We start from the raw sequence: 15,283 nt of genomic DNA, 5'->3' as shown, positions 1-15,283 counted from the left end.
GAAGTAAAGAGGGATAGGGTAGAAAGCGCCCCGCCCTTTATGCAAATCAAGGGGCGTGTTTAGGCGCGGAGGGAGGTGGGAGGGGGGGGCGCTCCCGGGGGCGGCGGTTGCCCGGATGGGCCGTTAGTCGGAGCCCAGCCGCGGAGTGAGCGAGGGAGACGGGAGGAGCCGAACCCGGCGCCATCCGCCGCCATCCGCCCCCGCCCCACCGCCATCCCACCCCGGGGAGCCCCCTAGGCCCCGGTCCCGGACCCCCGCGCACCCGGCCAGGTGAGTCTGGGCGAGCCGAATGCTAACGCCCTTTTCCGGCGCGGGAGCGGTGGTGGCAGCGGCGGCGGCGGCGGCGGTGGCGGGCCGGGGGGAGGAGAAGCTGCCATTAGCCGCCGCCATTTTGTCCTCCTGCTGCCGGGCCCTGCCTGCCCCTCCCCCTCCGATACTCCCACCCTGGGACCCGCACCTCTAGCCCATCTCTGAGTCTATAACCTGCCGTACTTACTCACCTCTGGCTTTATGGGGAGACCTCCTCCCGGCTCCTGGGCCATAACTCCCCACCCCCCCTTCCGCTCCTGGCCTATCACCCCTATTTATGGGTCCCCTTCCCTGCTGCCACTCTGTGGTGGGCCGCGCCTGACTGTCCTACTCTCCAAGAGTCTTCTTTCCTCCATAGTGAACCCCTCCCATCACCCAGCGCTAAGGTCCCCGTTGCTTGACGCCCCACTTCGCGTCCAGTCCCTCCCACTCTGGAACCCTGCTTTTATCCCGCATCTGTGCTTTCTACGTTCCTCAATATCTTCTCTGCTTTTTTCATTTCTCATCTTCCTTATCACCTTTCTGTCCCAACCCCTCCTTTCTCCTGGGTCTCCTGACATTGCTCCCTTTGGTCGGCATCCTTTTCCTGCCATTCCCGCTTACGTGTATTATTTTCCACCGGCTTTCATAATTCTCTTTTATTAATTTTGGTTTTTTTCTTTTTCATTTTGTGCCTGTTCCCTTCATAAATTTTCAAAGACTGGCCTTCTTAAACACCTCCAAAGCAACCCCCATCTCCTCATCTAATCTGTCTTAAAGTTCTTGATTTTAGTTATCACACTGGTTCTGAGTATCTCACCACCTCCCTATCTCTTTCTTTACACCGTTGTCTACGAACAAATGCCTCAGGAACACTAACCTTTGTTGGAGAGTTTGGTCGGCTTGGGGAGCAAGGAGAATAAGGGAAAGAAATGACTGTTGATGGGGGGTAGGAAAATGAAGTTGATTCCAGCCTTGGCCCCATGGTTACATGGTGTTCTTGATGTGGATCCATAATGCTTTGTTTTACCCACGTGTATGTAGGGTAAACCAGAGCCCACCAGTATTCCATCTGCAGGCAAACTTTTTTCCAGGAGCTGGGATGGGGGCAAGTGTAGGAAAAGATGGAATATTCAAAATACTTGATTCTGTAGCTTGGGAGTATGTAGTGCCCGGGTTGTTCCCTGAGGAATTCTCTGGCACCAACCCCCAGTCTGGCTGAGCAAGCTCATAAAATTCTTAAACTCCTGTATACCTTCCTGCAAAACCTCCCCGGATAGGAGGGAGACTGCAGGGACTGGAACCCGGGGCAAACTTAGAAAACTGGTGTCTAATGAGTAGGGGAGCTAAACCTCTCTTCCTTACATGATGGAACTGTATGCCTCTCTCTGGTTTTCTCTAGGGCTGCGACTTGCTGTTTTTATTGTAGGTCCCTGAAATGATTTTGATGGAGAGAGATTATTATTTGTGGGCATAATGAGGTTGCTACCCTTTAGAGACAGGCACAAAGGGGAGAGTGTTTATACTAGGAAGATACTGGATTTTTATTTGGGTCTCCTTGGCAAGGGGTGTCTGGGGGAAAGAGGAAACATGGCATTTGGGCTCTGTGAGGAACTGAGAAGATACGATGGTTGCTTAAACAAACTGGGGTGTTTGAATAGGCTGGAGGAAGAGGCACAAGAGGGCCATATATCTGGGCCCCAGTAAGAATAAAAGGGAGCATCTAGGCTTCTATTGGGAGGCCCTTGGTGGAGCAGAGAGTGAAACACTTGGTGTCTGGTCACAGGCTCCGGCACGTTTTGGGGGAGGCGCCTGCAGGACCCAACGTACTCAATGAGCTTCCAGCGCAATGTCCGATCGCTCGGGGCCGACTGCCAAGGGGAAGGATGGAAAGAAGTATTCCTCGCTCAACCTGTTTGATACGTATAAGGGCAAGTCCTTAGAGATCCAGAAACCCGCTGGTGAGGGTCCTGCACTGATGTTCCTAATTATTGGAGGATGAGCATGAATGGGTCATGTATTTCAGAGCTCTTTGAAGGGAAACACCTGTAGTATATATATCAAAAGGTTAGAGGAACACTAGAGACCTTCCAGTTTTATCTTGGGTCCCATAGGGGATGTTGTGCTTTGGGTGAACACCAGCATCCTCCTACAAAGGCGTGTCTGTGGTTTCCTGTCTTTGGACACGTAAGAATTGGAGGCAAAGAAATGTGGACTTGGAGAAATCTAGGGCCAGCTTGCTCCTTGCAGGCTCAAGATCAACCATCCCACATAGAATTACTGAGTGTAGAGCCTTTCAGCCTTCCTTGCTGATAGAATTTTGGAGATTGCCTAGGGCAAAGGGAGAGGTTTCTAAGAGAAGACATTGGGGATGTCTATAAATGGGGCCTTGGGTAGGATGCTGTCAGGTTTCCCATTAGAGGCATTTTCCATTCTCTCTCCACCTTTTCTCCAGTTGCCCCTCGCCATGGCCTGCAGAGTCTCGGGAAAGTTGCCATTGCTCGGCGTATGCCACCCCCGGCCAACCTTCCAAGCCTGAAAGCCGAGAACAAAGGCAATGACCCCAATGTCTCACTAGTGCCGAAAGACGGAACAGGATGGGCAAGCAAACAGGAGCAGTCCGACCCCAAGAGGTAGATGGAGACCTGGGGGATCTAGAGTTAGGAATATTTTAACTTTGAACTTCAGGATGAATTGGGGCTTGGTCTAACATGGCCAGATGAGAGTCAGAGACAAAGAGGGAAGACCCTCTCCTGCCTATTGCAGGACTCCTGTTAAATGACAGGAGTGATAAGGAATGATACCTTTAGCTTTCTGCCAGGTGTAAGGAAAGCTTGAAGAACAGATGACAGTCTATACAAGCTTAATGAGCTTATGGTATTTTGTCGTAAAACTTGTAAAAAGTAGCGAGAAGGCCTGGGTTCGGTTCCTGTCCTCCACCAGTTGGAGAAGCAGAGGAGCCAGTACCATCTCAGACTCGGAATAACCTTCCCATCCTACCATCCCCTCAGTTCCGATGCCTCAACCGCTCAGCAGCCGGAATCGCAGCCACTGCCGGCTTCACAGACGCCTGTCTCCAACCAATCGAAACGACCGCCAGCAGCCCCCGAGGTATCTGAAGAACTGGTTGTTATTTAGGGAGCAGGGGCAAGAATCGCTTGTAGCTCCTCATCATGTCACCATTATCAATCTGCTTCCCCAGAACACTCCTTCGGTTCCAAGCGGGGTAAAGTCCTGGGCACAAGCCAGCGTCACCCATGGAGCACATGGAGATGGTGAGTGCAAGACTATTTGAGGAGGTCTCTTTGGGCACCATAGTAGGCAGGAGTCCTGCACTGTACCTTCAGCAAAATGTCCTCATACTCTTGGCAAAATTTTGGATCACATATTTGGTTTCTTGGGGACACATGAGCAAGATTTGTCGCAGGTTTATATGAAAGTGAGAGGTGGGTATACCCAAACTGATCTTGTTTCTTGAGGAATGAACACCTAATACCTAGGGGATGAGTTTGGAGGCAGAACTGGATCTGGTACCTATCAGAGCCTTCCACTTTCACAGTGCATCCTCAGTAAAGATACTTGTGTCTGTTACTCTTGTACCTCAACCTCAACAGGTGGAAGGGCATCAAGCCTACTGTCACGATTCTCTCGAGAGGAATTTCCGACCCTGCAGGCGGCTGGCGACCAGGACAAGGCTGCCAAGGAAAGGGAGTCTGCCGAACAGTCGTCTGGGCCCGGACCAAGCCTCCGCCCCCAAAGTGAGTGGCCACTATTAGTGAGTGAATGGGTTAGGAATCCACTTTTTGACCAGGACTTGACCGTATTCCATTTCAGAGTGAAGTGCTGGCTTATTCATCTTTCTCCCCATCATTTTCAGCTATGTTCATTCTCTGTCTTTTCCAAAATACAGATTCTACAACTTGGAGGGACGGAGGTGGGCGTGGCCCTGATGAGCTGGAGGGCCCGGACTCCAAACTTCATCACGGCCATGATCCCCGGGGTGGACTGCAGCCTTCGGGCCCACCCCAGTTCCCTCCCTACCGCGGAATGATGCCGCCCTTTGTAAGTTTGGATATCTTGTTTTGGATTGATTGTGCTAGAAGCTAGAGAGTTAGGAGTTACAACTTAGTCTTTGGAGGGGACAGCTGGAGAGCAGAGGTCTGTCAGGGTGGGAGGATGATAGGTTTAGGGCTATGGTAGGCTGTTTGACTGCTCCTCTAAGCGGCTACTGTTGGGCCCTTTTGCAGATGTATCCCCCATATCTCCCATTCCCTCCACCCTATGGACCCCAGGGGCCTTATCGATACCCCACGCCCGATGGGCCCAGGTGAGTAATCTAGGTCTAGGTTTGTGCTTGGGGACAGGGGAAGCCTACTGGGGAGGAGGCGGTGTTCTAGCCAGGAGGCTCAGTCTGTGATGATACAATCCAGCCTTCTTTTATCTTCTTCTCTCCTTGCCTTTCCCTACACAGCCGTTTCCCCCGTGTGGCAGGCCCCCGAGGGTCAGGGCCACCAATGCGTCTTGTAGAGCCTGTGGGTCGGCCTTCCATTCTTAAAGAAGATAATCTCAAAGAGTTTGACCAGTTGGACCAGGAGAATGATGATGGCTGGGCAGGTGAGTGGATGTTAAGGACCAAGTATTTTAGTTTTGTTTTGGGGGCTCGGTTTGGTTTTGGCCTCACTGTACAGCTTGTGGGGTCTTAGTTCCCTGACCAGGGATTGAATGCAGGCACTTGGCAGTGAAAGTGTGGATTCCTAACCACTGGACCTCGAGGGAATTCCCAAGTATTTCAGTTTTAAAAGGCAAAATCTGATGAGAAAACAATGGATCATTGTGGAGAAAAGTAGACGTTGAGGGATAGGGCGGATAACCTGGAAAAAAGCCAAATCCTGGTGGAGAAGGAGTCAGAGGAGTGAGATTGACAGTTGTGGTGGATCTAGATGCCAGTGAGAAGAGAGCAGTTGGCCTTGGTAGCGCATCCAATCGTGTAGTGATACTCGAGACTGGAGAGCAGAATGCTTGGGTTACCATGCTTCACTCTTCCCCTTAGGGGCCCACGAGGAGGTCGACTACACTGAGAAGCTCAAGTTCAGCGATGAGGAAGACGGGCGAGACTCTGATGAGGAGGGAGCTGAGGGCCAGTGAGTTTAGGGCTCTCTGGGGAGTGGAGGGGCTCAGTTTGTCTCATGGTAATATACTCTTAAAGGAGCTGGGTTGCAGCTGATTTTAATTCCACTGTTGGTCTGCTCACAGCAAGGAGTCCCAGTCAGCTGCTGGTGAGGAACGGCCCCCTGAAGCAGATGGCAGAAAGGGCAACTCCCCCGGCAGCGAACCGCCCCCTCCCAAGACGGCCTGGGCAGAGACCTCTCGGCCTCCAGAGACAGAGCCGGGGCCTCCTGCCCCAAAGCCTCCCCCACCCCCACCCCACCGAGGCCCCACCGGGAACTGGGGCCCCCCTGGGGACTACCCAGTGAGTGTCTACAATGAGGGGTTGAGAGGGTCACTTTGGGGAGACTAGTTTCAGCTGAGTAATCGAAGCAGCAGTAATAAGAGGAAGCTGGAGGGAGGGCCAAAAATGGGGTGCAGTAAGTGTAGAGCTGTGGAGCATATCTGAAAAGGTTTGGAACATCGTTGGTTTTAGGCGAGTCAGGGTGAAGAGAGAAATTGGGATGCTAGTTAGGAAAAACAGGGATACCTGGGGTCTTTGGGTCTTGAAAAAGAAGAAATAAAAAGACGAGGATGATGAGTTTGTCCCTGCCGTGAGAGGCCATCAACCCCAAGGCCTGGTCTTGGCACCTGCAGCTAGAGACAGTTGATCAGTCTGTGAAAGAGATAGTAAGAAACATAGTAACTGACACCCCTGGCCCTGCTGGGTCTGCCCACTGACAGGATCGCGGGGGCCCTCCCTGCAAGCCCCCAGCACCAGAAGACGAGGATGAGGCTTGGCGGCAGCGGCGAAAGCAGTCTTCGTCTGAAATCTCCCTGGCTGTGGAGCGGGCTCGGCGCCGGCGAGAGGAAGAAGAGCGGCGCATGCAGGAGGAGCGCAGGGCAGCCTGTGCCGAGAAGCTCAAGCGACTTGATGAGAAGTTTGGGGCACCTGACAAGCGGCTCAAAGCAGAGCCTGCTGCACCACCTGCTACCCCTCCTGCTCCCGCTCCACCACCTGCAGTCCCCAAAGAACTCCCCACACCTCCAGCTCCTCCACCGGCCCCAGTTCTGACACCTGAAAAAGAACCGGAAGAGCCAGCACAGTCCTCTCCTGCCCAGTCCACTCCCGCTCCAGGTGTGGCTCCGGCTCCCACCACAGTGAGTGGTGGGGGCAGCACCAGTAGCACCAGCAGTGGTAGCTTCGAAGCCAGTGCAGGTATGATAGAGGCAGTGAGGGTAAATCTTCTGTTTGCTTGGGGTTGAGGGCGCAGGTAGGTGGTAAGGATGTGAGGAAAGGAAATAAGAGGCAGTTTTGGTTCATTGGACTATCACTGGTGGGGTGAAATGGATCTTTTTGTTTCTGTGGACATCTGAGGGGGAAAGGTTTTCTTACCTGAGTTCCTGAATAGTAATCTAAAACCACTTCCCTGTAAGCCTAGAGTGGAACAAGGCTGAAGGAAGTGTTACTTTTGATGATTCATGGGAAGTTAATGTCACTACCATTGGCTTTTGAGAGACCTTGAAGTGTTTTCATGGGTTTTAAATGGGATGGTCTTACCGTTAGAGGGGGTGCCAGAAGGGAGTGCCGAAATTATGGGGTGTTCATGGAATATCTGTTGGTGGGCTAGATTGCGCTGATTATCTTTTTTTCAATGCAGCAGAACCCCAAGTGCCCTCAAAAGAGGGTCCTGAACCACCAGAAGAGGTTCCTTCCCCTGCCACACCCCCAGCCCCAAAGGTGGAACCAAAGGGTGATGGAGTTGGTCCCACCCGGCAGCCTCCCAGCCAAGGCTTGGGCTATCCCAAATATCAGAAATCATTGCCTCCTCGTTTCCAGCGGCAGCAGCAGGTGAAACTAAATTACTTCTCTTAAGGGCTGCTTCTCTCCTTGGTTTCAACATTTATCCTATCCATAAGTTACTTCCTGGGTCCCTCTACCAGTTCTGTCTCCATTGTGTCACCCTAGTTTCCATCTAGTCCGAGTGTCACATTGGTGTTGGTTTTGTTTTTGCTCATCCTGTGTTCTAGTTGGGCCTTTGATGCCTCTCACTCCCTTTTGTCCGTCCCCAGGAGCAGCTGTTGAAGCAGCAACAGCAGCAGCAGTGGCAGCAGCATCAGCAGGGCTCTGCCCAGCCTACCCCAGTGCCCCCATCACCACCGCAGCCTGTGACCATGGGGGCTGTGCCAGCTCCACAGGCTCCGCCCCCGCCCCCCAAGGCCCTATACCCAGGTGCTCTGGGCCGGCCCCCTCCCATGCCCCCTATGAACTTTGATCCCCGCTGGATGATGATTCCTCCTTATGTGGACCCTCGGCTCCTCCAAGGCCGGCCCCCTCTGGACTTCTACCCTCCTGGTGTGCATCCCTCGGGTAAGGCACCATAGACGAGGTAGGGGGTCGGTGACCCCTTAGGCTTGGGAAGTAGGTATCCTCATCTTGCTCCGGGATGAAGGGCAACCAGTCAAGAGGGGAGCTTAGCACTCCTGAGATAGCTCTTTGTTGTAGGAATGAGGTAGTGATGCCCACCTAATTCAAGATTTCCCTGGGTGGAGGGATTGATAGATTGATCTGTAGGGAAGCTGAGTGGTTCACCATGTTTTAGGAGAACAGACACTGCCTCTCAGGAGATGGAGGCACTGACATTGACCAGACTGACGTGGAGGATTGAACTGGGGAGGTGCTTTTGCGGCTGGAGGGCTGGTAACTTAAAAAAGGATTGTTTTTCTCATACTGTTGTTTTTCTCAGGCCTAGTTCCCCGGGAGCGTTCAGACAGTGGGGGCTCAAGTTCAGAGCCATTTGAGCGTCACGCACCCCCCCTCTTACGGGATCGGGGCACCCCACCAGTGGATCCAAAGTTGGCTTGGGTAGGAGATGTCTTCACCACCACACCTGCTGACCCCCGCCCACTTACTTCACCACTGCGCCAGGCTGCTGATGAGGATGAGAAGGGGATGAGGTGAGTGAGTAGAGAAATGGGAGGGTTTCTAGCAAACATATCTAGAAGAATAGGCATTTTGGATTATCAGTGAAGTAATAGGAATAAACATGAAAGGAGTGTTTGGGTCATAATAATAATAAAGTGTTCTGTTTCCCCACCTAGTTCGTTTTCCTCGTCTTGAGATACTTATTTCCATCTTTTCTGTCTCCCTCTTCAGGAGCGAGACCCCTCCAGTACCTCCCCCACCACCCTATCTGGCCAGTTATCCAGGCTTTCCTGAGAATGGAGCCCCTGGGCCCCCAATCCCTCGCTTTCCTCTGGAGGAGCCAGCTCCCCCAGGGCCCCGTCCACTCCCCTGGCCCCCAGGCAATGAGGAGGCAGCCAAGATGCAAGCTCTACCACCCAAGAAGGAAACCCCCAAGGAGGAGGCTCCCCAGCTGACAGGGCCAGAAACTGGTCGAAAGCCTTCCCGCGGAATTGGAGGCCAAGGCCCCCCGCCACCTCGCAGAGAGAGCCGCACGGAGACCCGTTGGGGCCCACGCCCAGGCAGCAGTCGTCGTGGGATCCCTCCAGAGGAGCCAGGGGCCCCTCCCCGCCGGGCTGGGCCGATAAAGAAACCCCCACCGCCTGCGAAAGTTGAAGAGCTGTCCCCCAACCCCAAGCCCCTCGAACAGGGGGACGAAACCCCCAAGGCTCCAAAGCCAGACCCATTGAAGACAGCAAAGGGGAAGATAGGTGGCCCCAAGGAGACCCCACCCAGTGGGAATCTTTCCCCTGCCCCAAGGCTTCGGAGGGACTATTCCTATGAAAGAGTGGGTCCTACCTCTTGCCGGGGTCGGGGCCGAGGGGAGTATTTTGCCAGAGGGAGGGGTTTTCGGGGGACCTACGGGGGACGGGGGCGGGGAGCCCGAAGCCGAGAGTTCCGCAGTTACCGAGAGTTTAGAGGAGATGATGGACGTGGAGGTGGGACAGGGGGACCAAACCATCCTCCTCCCCGAGGCCGCACTGCAAGTGAGACACGGAGTGAGGGTTCGGAGTATGAAGAAATCCCCAAGCGGCGCCGGCAGCGGGGCTCAGAGACAGGCAGTGAGACCCATGAGAGCGATCTGGCCCCCTCAGACAAGGAGGCCCCCACTTCCAAAGAAGGAGTACTTAAACAGGTCCCTCTCGCTCCTCCACCATCAGGAGCACCCCCTTCACCAGCCCCAGCCCGCTTTTCCACTGGTCGAGGTGGGCGAGTCTTCACTCCCCGAGGGGTGCCATCCCGCCGGGGTCGAGGGGGTGGGCGGCCCCCTCCCCCCATTTGCCCAGGCTGGAGTCCCCCAACCAAGTCCCTGGCTCCAAAGAAGCCTCCAACAGGTCCTATGCCGCCAAGTAAGGAGCCTTTGAAAGAGAAGCTGATCCCGGGGCCTCTGTCCCCTATGGCCCGAGGAGGCAGCAGTGGAGGCAACAATGTAGGCGTGGGTGTGGAAGATGGGGAGCGGCCCAGAAGGAGGCGACATGGGAGGGCTCAGCAGCAGGACAAACCACCTCGTTTCCGGAGACTGAAACAGGAACGAGAGAACGCTGCCAGAGGAGCTGAGGGCAAGCCCTCTTCCCTAGCTCTTCCAGCCTCTATACCTGGGTCAGAGGAGGCCCTCACAACAGTAGCGGTGCCCCCACCACCTCGCCGGGCAGCGGCCAAGTCTCCTGATCTGTCAAACCAGAACTCGGACCAAGCCAATGAGGAGTGGGAGACAGCTTCTGAGAGCAGCGACTTTGCCAGTGAGCGGCGGGGGGACAAGGAGGCTCCGCCACCAGCACTGCTGACCCCCAAAGCTGTGGGGACTCATGGAGGGAGTGGAGGTGGTGCTGGACCAGGGATCTCAACCATGTCCCGTGGAGATCTGAGCCAGAGAGCCAAGGATTTGAGCAAGCGGAGCTTTTCGAGTCAGCGACCTGGCATGGAGAGGCAGAACCGGCGCCCAGGCCCAAGCAGCAAGTCTGGCGGCGGTGGCGGCAGCAGTGGAGGAGGTGGTGGTGGTCCTGGAGGGAGGGCCGGCCCAGGGCGAGGGGACAAGAGGAGCTGGCCCTCGCCTAAGAACCGAAGGTGGGTACAGGCAGGTTGTTAAGTTTATTCTTTGAGTCGTTAGGTTGGGGGAGAGGAGAAAACCTGTTACAGAAGTCGGGTTGGATGCAGTGGAATTGGAGATCAGTACATGGGGTAAGCGGTTAGGCACCAGGTTATCTGTGTTTAGGTGAAGTGGCTGGAAAGCAGTGGACAGCATGGGAAACACCCGTATTCCTTGTTTCCTCTCTGTGGAACTGTACAAGTAGAATTTCCTTAGAAGTGCTGGAAAACAAGGATTCTCTGGCGGTCCCAAGGTTAGGAATCCGCGCTTTCACTGTCCAGGCTCAGGTTTGATCCCTGGTTAGGGAGCCAAGATCTCAGGAGTTGGCGTGGTGCAGCCAGAAAAAAAGTGCTCCAGAAACACTTGGCTTTTAGCACAGAGAATGGGTTGAAGGTGGAGAGGTGGAAGAGAGTTGTAGGGAAAACTAACAGTTTTGTAAATACTGGAGCTGATTCTTTGTTCTCTTCAGCCGTCCCCCAGAGGAACGTCCCCCAGGGCTCCCTCTGCCTCCCCCGCCCCCCAGCAGTTCTGCGGTCTTCCGCTTGGACCAAGTTATCCACAGCAACCCTGCTGGCATCCAGCAGGCTCTGGCTCAGCTCAGCAGCCGCCAAGGAAGTGCAGCTGCGCCAGTGGGGCACCCAAGGCCCAAGCCTGGGCCTCCCCAAGCCCCTCAAGGCCCCTCTCCTCGGCCCCCCACCCGGTATGACCCTCAGAGGGCCAGCAGTGAAGACGTCAGTTCAGGTAAGCTGGAGGGGCTTAGGGTTCCCAGAGAGGGCCAGGTGCTGAAGCGGAAAGAGTGTGGCCCAGGAGTCCTGATGCTGGGTGTCTGCACTGAGGGTGGAAGGGTTGGGAGGTGGAGTACAGAGGGCAAAGCTTAGTTTGGTGATAGGTAAGGCAGACGCTGATGGATTTCCGCTTCTCCCCAGACCCCCACTTTGAGGAGCCAGGACCGATGGTGCGGGGGATGGGCGGGACTCCCCGGGACTCTGCTGAAGTTAATCCCTTCCCCCCCAAACGGCGAGAGCGGCCACCTAGGAAACCGGAGCTGCTGCAGGAGGTGAGAGACTGGGTTGAAGTATTTCACTGCTCTCACTTTTGAAAGCTCTAACTTCATGTTCTCTCCACTCTTTTTCTATTTCTGTCATTGTGTTTATACCCCAAACTCTCAGTGTTGGTCAGTGTTTATTTCTCGTATCTCCCTTTTTGCCCCACACGTGTGGCTGTGTCCTAGCTGCTTGCCCAGTTCCCATCTCATTTGTGTTTTGTTTCTGGACTCTCATTTTTAGGAATCATTGCCACCTTCTCATAGCTCTGGATTTTTGGGCCCCAAACCTGAGAGTTCAGGCCCTCAGGGGGAGTCCAGAGATGCAGGAACAGAGGCCCTGACCCCTCACATCTGGAATAGTTTACATACTGGTGAGTTCAGCTGAAAAGGAAGGACTATGGTAGAGGACTTAGAGCAAGATGGACCATGGAACTGTTTTCTCTCACTTCTGTGTGTTGGTGCTTTTCCCAGCCACTAGCCGAAAGAGTTACCAGCCTGGCTCCATGGAGCCTTGGATGGAACCCCTGAGTCCTTTTGAGGATGTGGCTGGCACAGAGGTGAGTGAGAGGGGGAGGGAGTGTCTGAGCTGGGATGTTGTTGAGCACCGGCCCTAGTTGCCCAACTGTCCGGGGATGAGCGTGCGGCTGTTTGGTCACATAGTCGTCTCCTTGCTATAGTTTTTCTATGTGTGTACCTTATTCAGGTATTGGGGTGCTTCCTGCTCTGACTTAACTCCTTCTCCACTCCTCTCAGATGAGTCAGTCTGACAGTGGGGTGGACCTGAGTGGGGATTCTCAGGTGTCATCAGGTCCCTGCAGCCAGCGAAGTTCCCCTGATGGAGGACTCAAGGGGGCAGCAGAGGGGCCCCCCAAGCGACCTGGAGGCCCCTCACCCCTGAAGGCTGTTCCTGGTGAGGATTCACCTGGCTCTGAACCCTCTGAACCTCCTAGGAGACGGCCACCTGCCCCCCATGATGGGGACAGAAAGGTAAACGACCAAGAAAGGATAAGAAGATGTTGCTGGAACTTTGGCGTTGCTTTTGTCTCCCCTTTCCTCTGCCTGTGTGTGCTGATTTCAGCTTCCTTTTCCTCCCCCCCACCCCTACTTTACTGTGTTGCCCCACTCAGGAGCTGCCCCGGGAGCAGCCTCTGCCCCCTGGGCCCATTGGCACAGAACGATTGCAGCGTACAGACCGAGGCCCTGAACCTGGCTCCCTCCGGCCGTCCCATCGACCTGGTCCTCCAGTCCAGTTTGGTACCAATGATAAGGTCTGCGTGGACTGGATCGGGATGTCTTGGCTTGGGTGGAGAGAAGGGAAGGACTGGAAGTGGGGGAGGACACGTGTCTGAATCATGGACCATCTCCCCTGCCTTGTGATCACAGGACTCAGACTTGTGCCTGGTGGTGGGAGACAGTTTAAAAGCAGAGAAGGAGCTAACGGCATCAGTTACTGAGGTAAGCGGGAGAGTGAGGTTTTGAGGACAGGCTTTGGACACCTGGAGGAGAGTGTCTGGGAGTGACTTGGGCATCCAGGTTGCGCAGATGGCCCTCTTGACAAGTCTTCTCCTTCCCAGGCCATTCCCATGGCCCGAGACTGGGAGCTGCTCCCCAGTGCTTCTGCCTCAGCTGAGCCACAATCCAGGAACCTGGCTTCTGGGCACTGTGGCCCCGAGACCAGCTCCTCAGGCCAGCGCTTGTACCCTGAGATCTTCTATGGCAGCCCTGGGCCTCCCAGTTCTCAGGTAGGTCCTGCCTCCTATTCAAGGACCCCTCTCTGTCTGCTGTCCCCTAAAATCAGGCCTTTCCCATTTGCAGTTTTTAAAATTTTCCTTTCTGCTTTTGCTGTAGTGGGTGGGGTGGGTGAGTTTTTCTTGACGAGGAAAACTGGAGCTGTTCCATTCTTGCTCTCCTGCAGGTCTCAGGGGGAGCCATAGACTCTCAATTGCATCCCAACAGTGGAGGCTTCCGCCCTGGGACACCCTCACTGCACCCTTACAGGTAAGACTTACCTCAGAAGGGCATGGAACTGTGTTCACGGAAAGAGAGAAGGGGAAGACACCTCTAGGGTACCTGGAGGGTGGTGGACTTCCACTTCAGACTAGAGGAATTGATTGGTTCCTGATACCTCTCCCCAACCTTGGCCCAATTTCCCTTCAGATCACAGCCCCTGTACCTCCCCACGGGCCCAGCCCCGCCCTCGGCCCTGCTCTCGGGGGTAGCTGTCAAGGGCCAGTTCCTGGATTTCTCCACACTGCAAGCAACAGAGCTGGGGAAGCTGTCGGCTGGAGGAGTTCTCTACCCTCCACCTTCTTTCCTCTACTCTCCAGCCTTCTGCCCTAGTCCTCTGCCAGACCCACCCTTGCTTCAGGTGAGAGGTGGGCAGATGCTGGGCTTAGGGGTAGGAGTGGGGTGCTTTGGGGGGAGTTGACATTGTCCTCCCTGTTCCCCAACAGGTGCGACAGGATCTGCCATCCCCCTCAGATTTTTATTCTGCTCCTCTGCAACCTGGTGGCCAAAGTGGCTTCCTCCCCTCAGGGGCCCCTGCCCAGCAGGTACCTTTTATCTTCCCAGTCCCCTTTGTGCACTTCGCCTTCCAATTCTAGCGTTTTTTTTTCTTACTTATTTGGACTCTTCCTGGTTTTCTGACATTCCTCCCTGCCCCAGACACACACTCCCATGTTTCTCATTACAGATGCTTCTGCCCATGGTGGACTCACAGCTGCCTGTGGTGAACTTTGGCTCCCTGACACCGGCACCGCCTCCTGCCCCACCCCCCCTCTCTCTGTTACCTGTGGGCCCTCCTCTGCAGCCCCCCAACCTGGCTGTGCGGCCCCCACCTGCTCCTGCGACTCGGGTGCTGCCTTCACCTGCCAGGCCCTTCGGCCCTAGCTTGGGGCGAGCAGAGGTAAGGTACAGGAGCTGAAGTGCTAGGGAACCCCAAGACTTACGGGGAAGGATTTAGTATCAGAATGAAGAGGTGGAGAGGCAGGATACTCATGAGTCTTTTTTCCTTCAGTTGCACCCAGTAGAACTGAAGCCGTTCCAGGATTATCGAAAACTGAATAGCAACTTTGGGGGACCTGGGTCATCACGGACTCCCCCAGCTGGAAGGCAAGAGAAACGAATGGGGGTGCGGACTGCCCATCCATCCCCAAGGATTTACTTTCTTTGGGGACCATAGGTTGGTCCGAAGGTTGCCTCAAATATCTTTCCTTCAGGTCTTTCTCTGGCCTCAATTCCCGTCTCAAGGCCCCACCTTCCACCTACAGTGGAGTCTTCTGCACACAGCGCATCGACCTCTACCAGCAGGTGAAGGAGAAACCCCTGTGGGCACAAGTCCGAGTTGAGTTTCCACCTGAGTTCCCGCCCTTCCATCCCTGAGCTCCGTTTGACTTAGCTCTTTCACATGTGCCCGCACCCTAGGCCTCCCCACCAGATGCCCTGCGCTGGATGCCGAAGCCTTGGGAGCGGACAGGGCCACCTTCTCGAGAAGGACCATCCCGAAGGGCAGAGGAGCCTGGGTCCAGAGGGGACAAGGAGCCTGGATTGCCCCCACCCCGCTGAGGGAGTTCCGTTTGCCCCCCACCCCCCGGGGCTTGTATATAGATTATAAATATATAAGGGGGAAAGGGGTGGGTGGGGAAGGGTTGTGGGGCTGGTGCCTCGCTTCCCCTCCTCTCCCCTCCCCTCGTCCCCTATCCCTGGGGCCGTTTGTTAAAAAAGAGTAATAAAAGGATTAAAAAAAATTCCAAAA

General features: G+C 54.9%; 1 protein-coding gene and 1 non-coding gene across 12 annotated transcripts; both read left to right on the top strand.

Annotated features, from left to right (window-relative positions):
- Positions 1-151: 151 nt before the first annotated feature.
- PRRC2A (proline rich coiled-coil 2A) lies at positions 152-15,283 on the top strand. 11 transcript variants are annotated; one of them, XR_014062840.1, is made up of 31 exons: positions 152-270; positions 2,075-2,249; positions 2,744-2,921; positions 3,300-3,399; positions 3,491-3,563; positions 3,903-4,046; positions 4,199-4,350; positions 4,536-4,615; positions 4,760-4,902; positions 5,339-5,429; positions 5,542-5,758; positions 6,178-6,571; positions 7,098-7,285; positions 7,507-7,804; positions 8,181-8,391; positions 8,591-10,462; positions 10,954-11,225; positions 11,411-11,541; positions 11,771-11,900; positions 12,001-12,086; positions 12,283-12,516; positions 12,657-12,803; positions 12,920-12,984; positions 13,104-13,271; positions 13,445-13,527; positions 13,687-13,897; positions 13,983-14,081; positions 14,222-14,434; positions 14,546-14,640; positions 14,748-14,838; positions 14,953-15,283. XR_014062840.1 is itself a non-coding variant. In XM_081522495.1 (31 exons), the coding sequence occupies exons 2-31, from the start codon at positions 2,138-2,140 to the stop codon at positions 15,091-15,093; spliced, it is 6,420 nt and encodes a 2,139-aa protein (XP_081378621.1). In that variant the 5' UTR covers positions 152-270; positions 2,075-2,137; the 3' UTR covers positions 15,094-15,283. The 11 variants fall into 11 exon arrangements, 6 of the variants coding, with proteins under 6 accessions (XP_081378621.1, XP_081378620.1, XP_081378619.1 ...); XR_014062839.1 differs by having other exon boundaries at positions 7,095-7,285; XR_014062838.1 differs by having other exon boundaries at positions 6,178-6,652.
- Positions 2,433-2,563, top strand: LOC145519323 (small nucleolar RNA SNORA38). Its single transcript, XR_014063729.1, has one exon. It is a non-coding gene; the product is annotated as a small nucleolar RNA SNORA38 (small nucleolar RNA).

Source organism: Giraffa tippelskirchi, chromosome 8 (genome assembly GCF_054371585.1).
Source record: "Giraffa tippelskirchi isolate mGirTip1 chromosome 8, T2T-mGirTip1v1.2.pri, whole genome shotgun sequence".
Classification (NCBI taxonomy): domain Eukaryota; kingdom Metazoa; phylum Chordata; class Mammalia; order Artiodactyla; family Giraffidae; genus Giraffa; species Giraffa tippelskirchi.
Note: the sequence above shows the minus strand (reverse complement) of the source record. Positions and strands in the feature narration are given on the sequence as shown.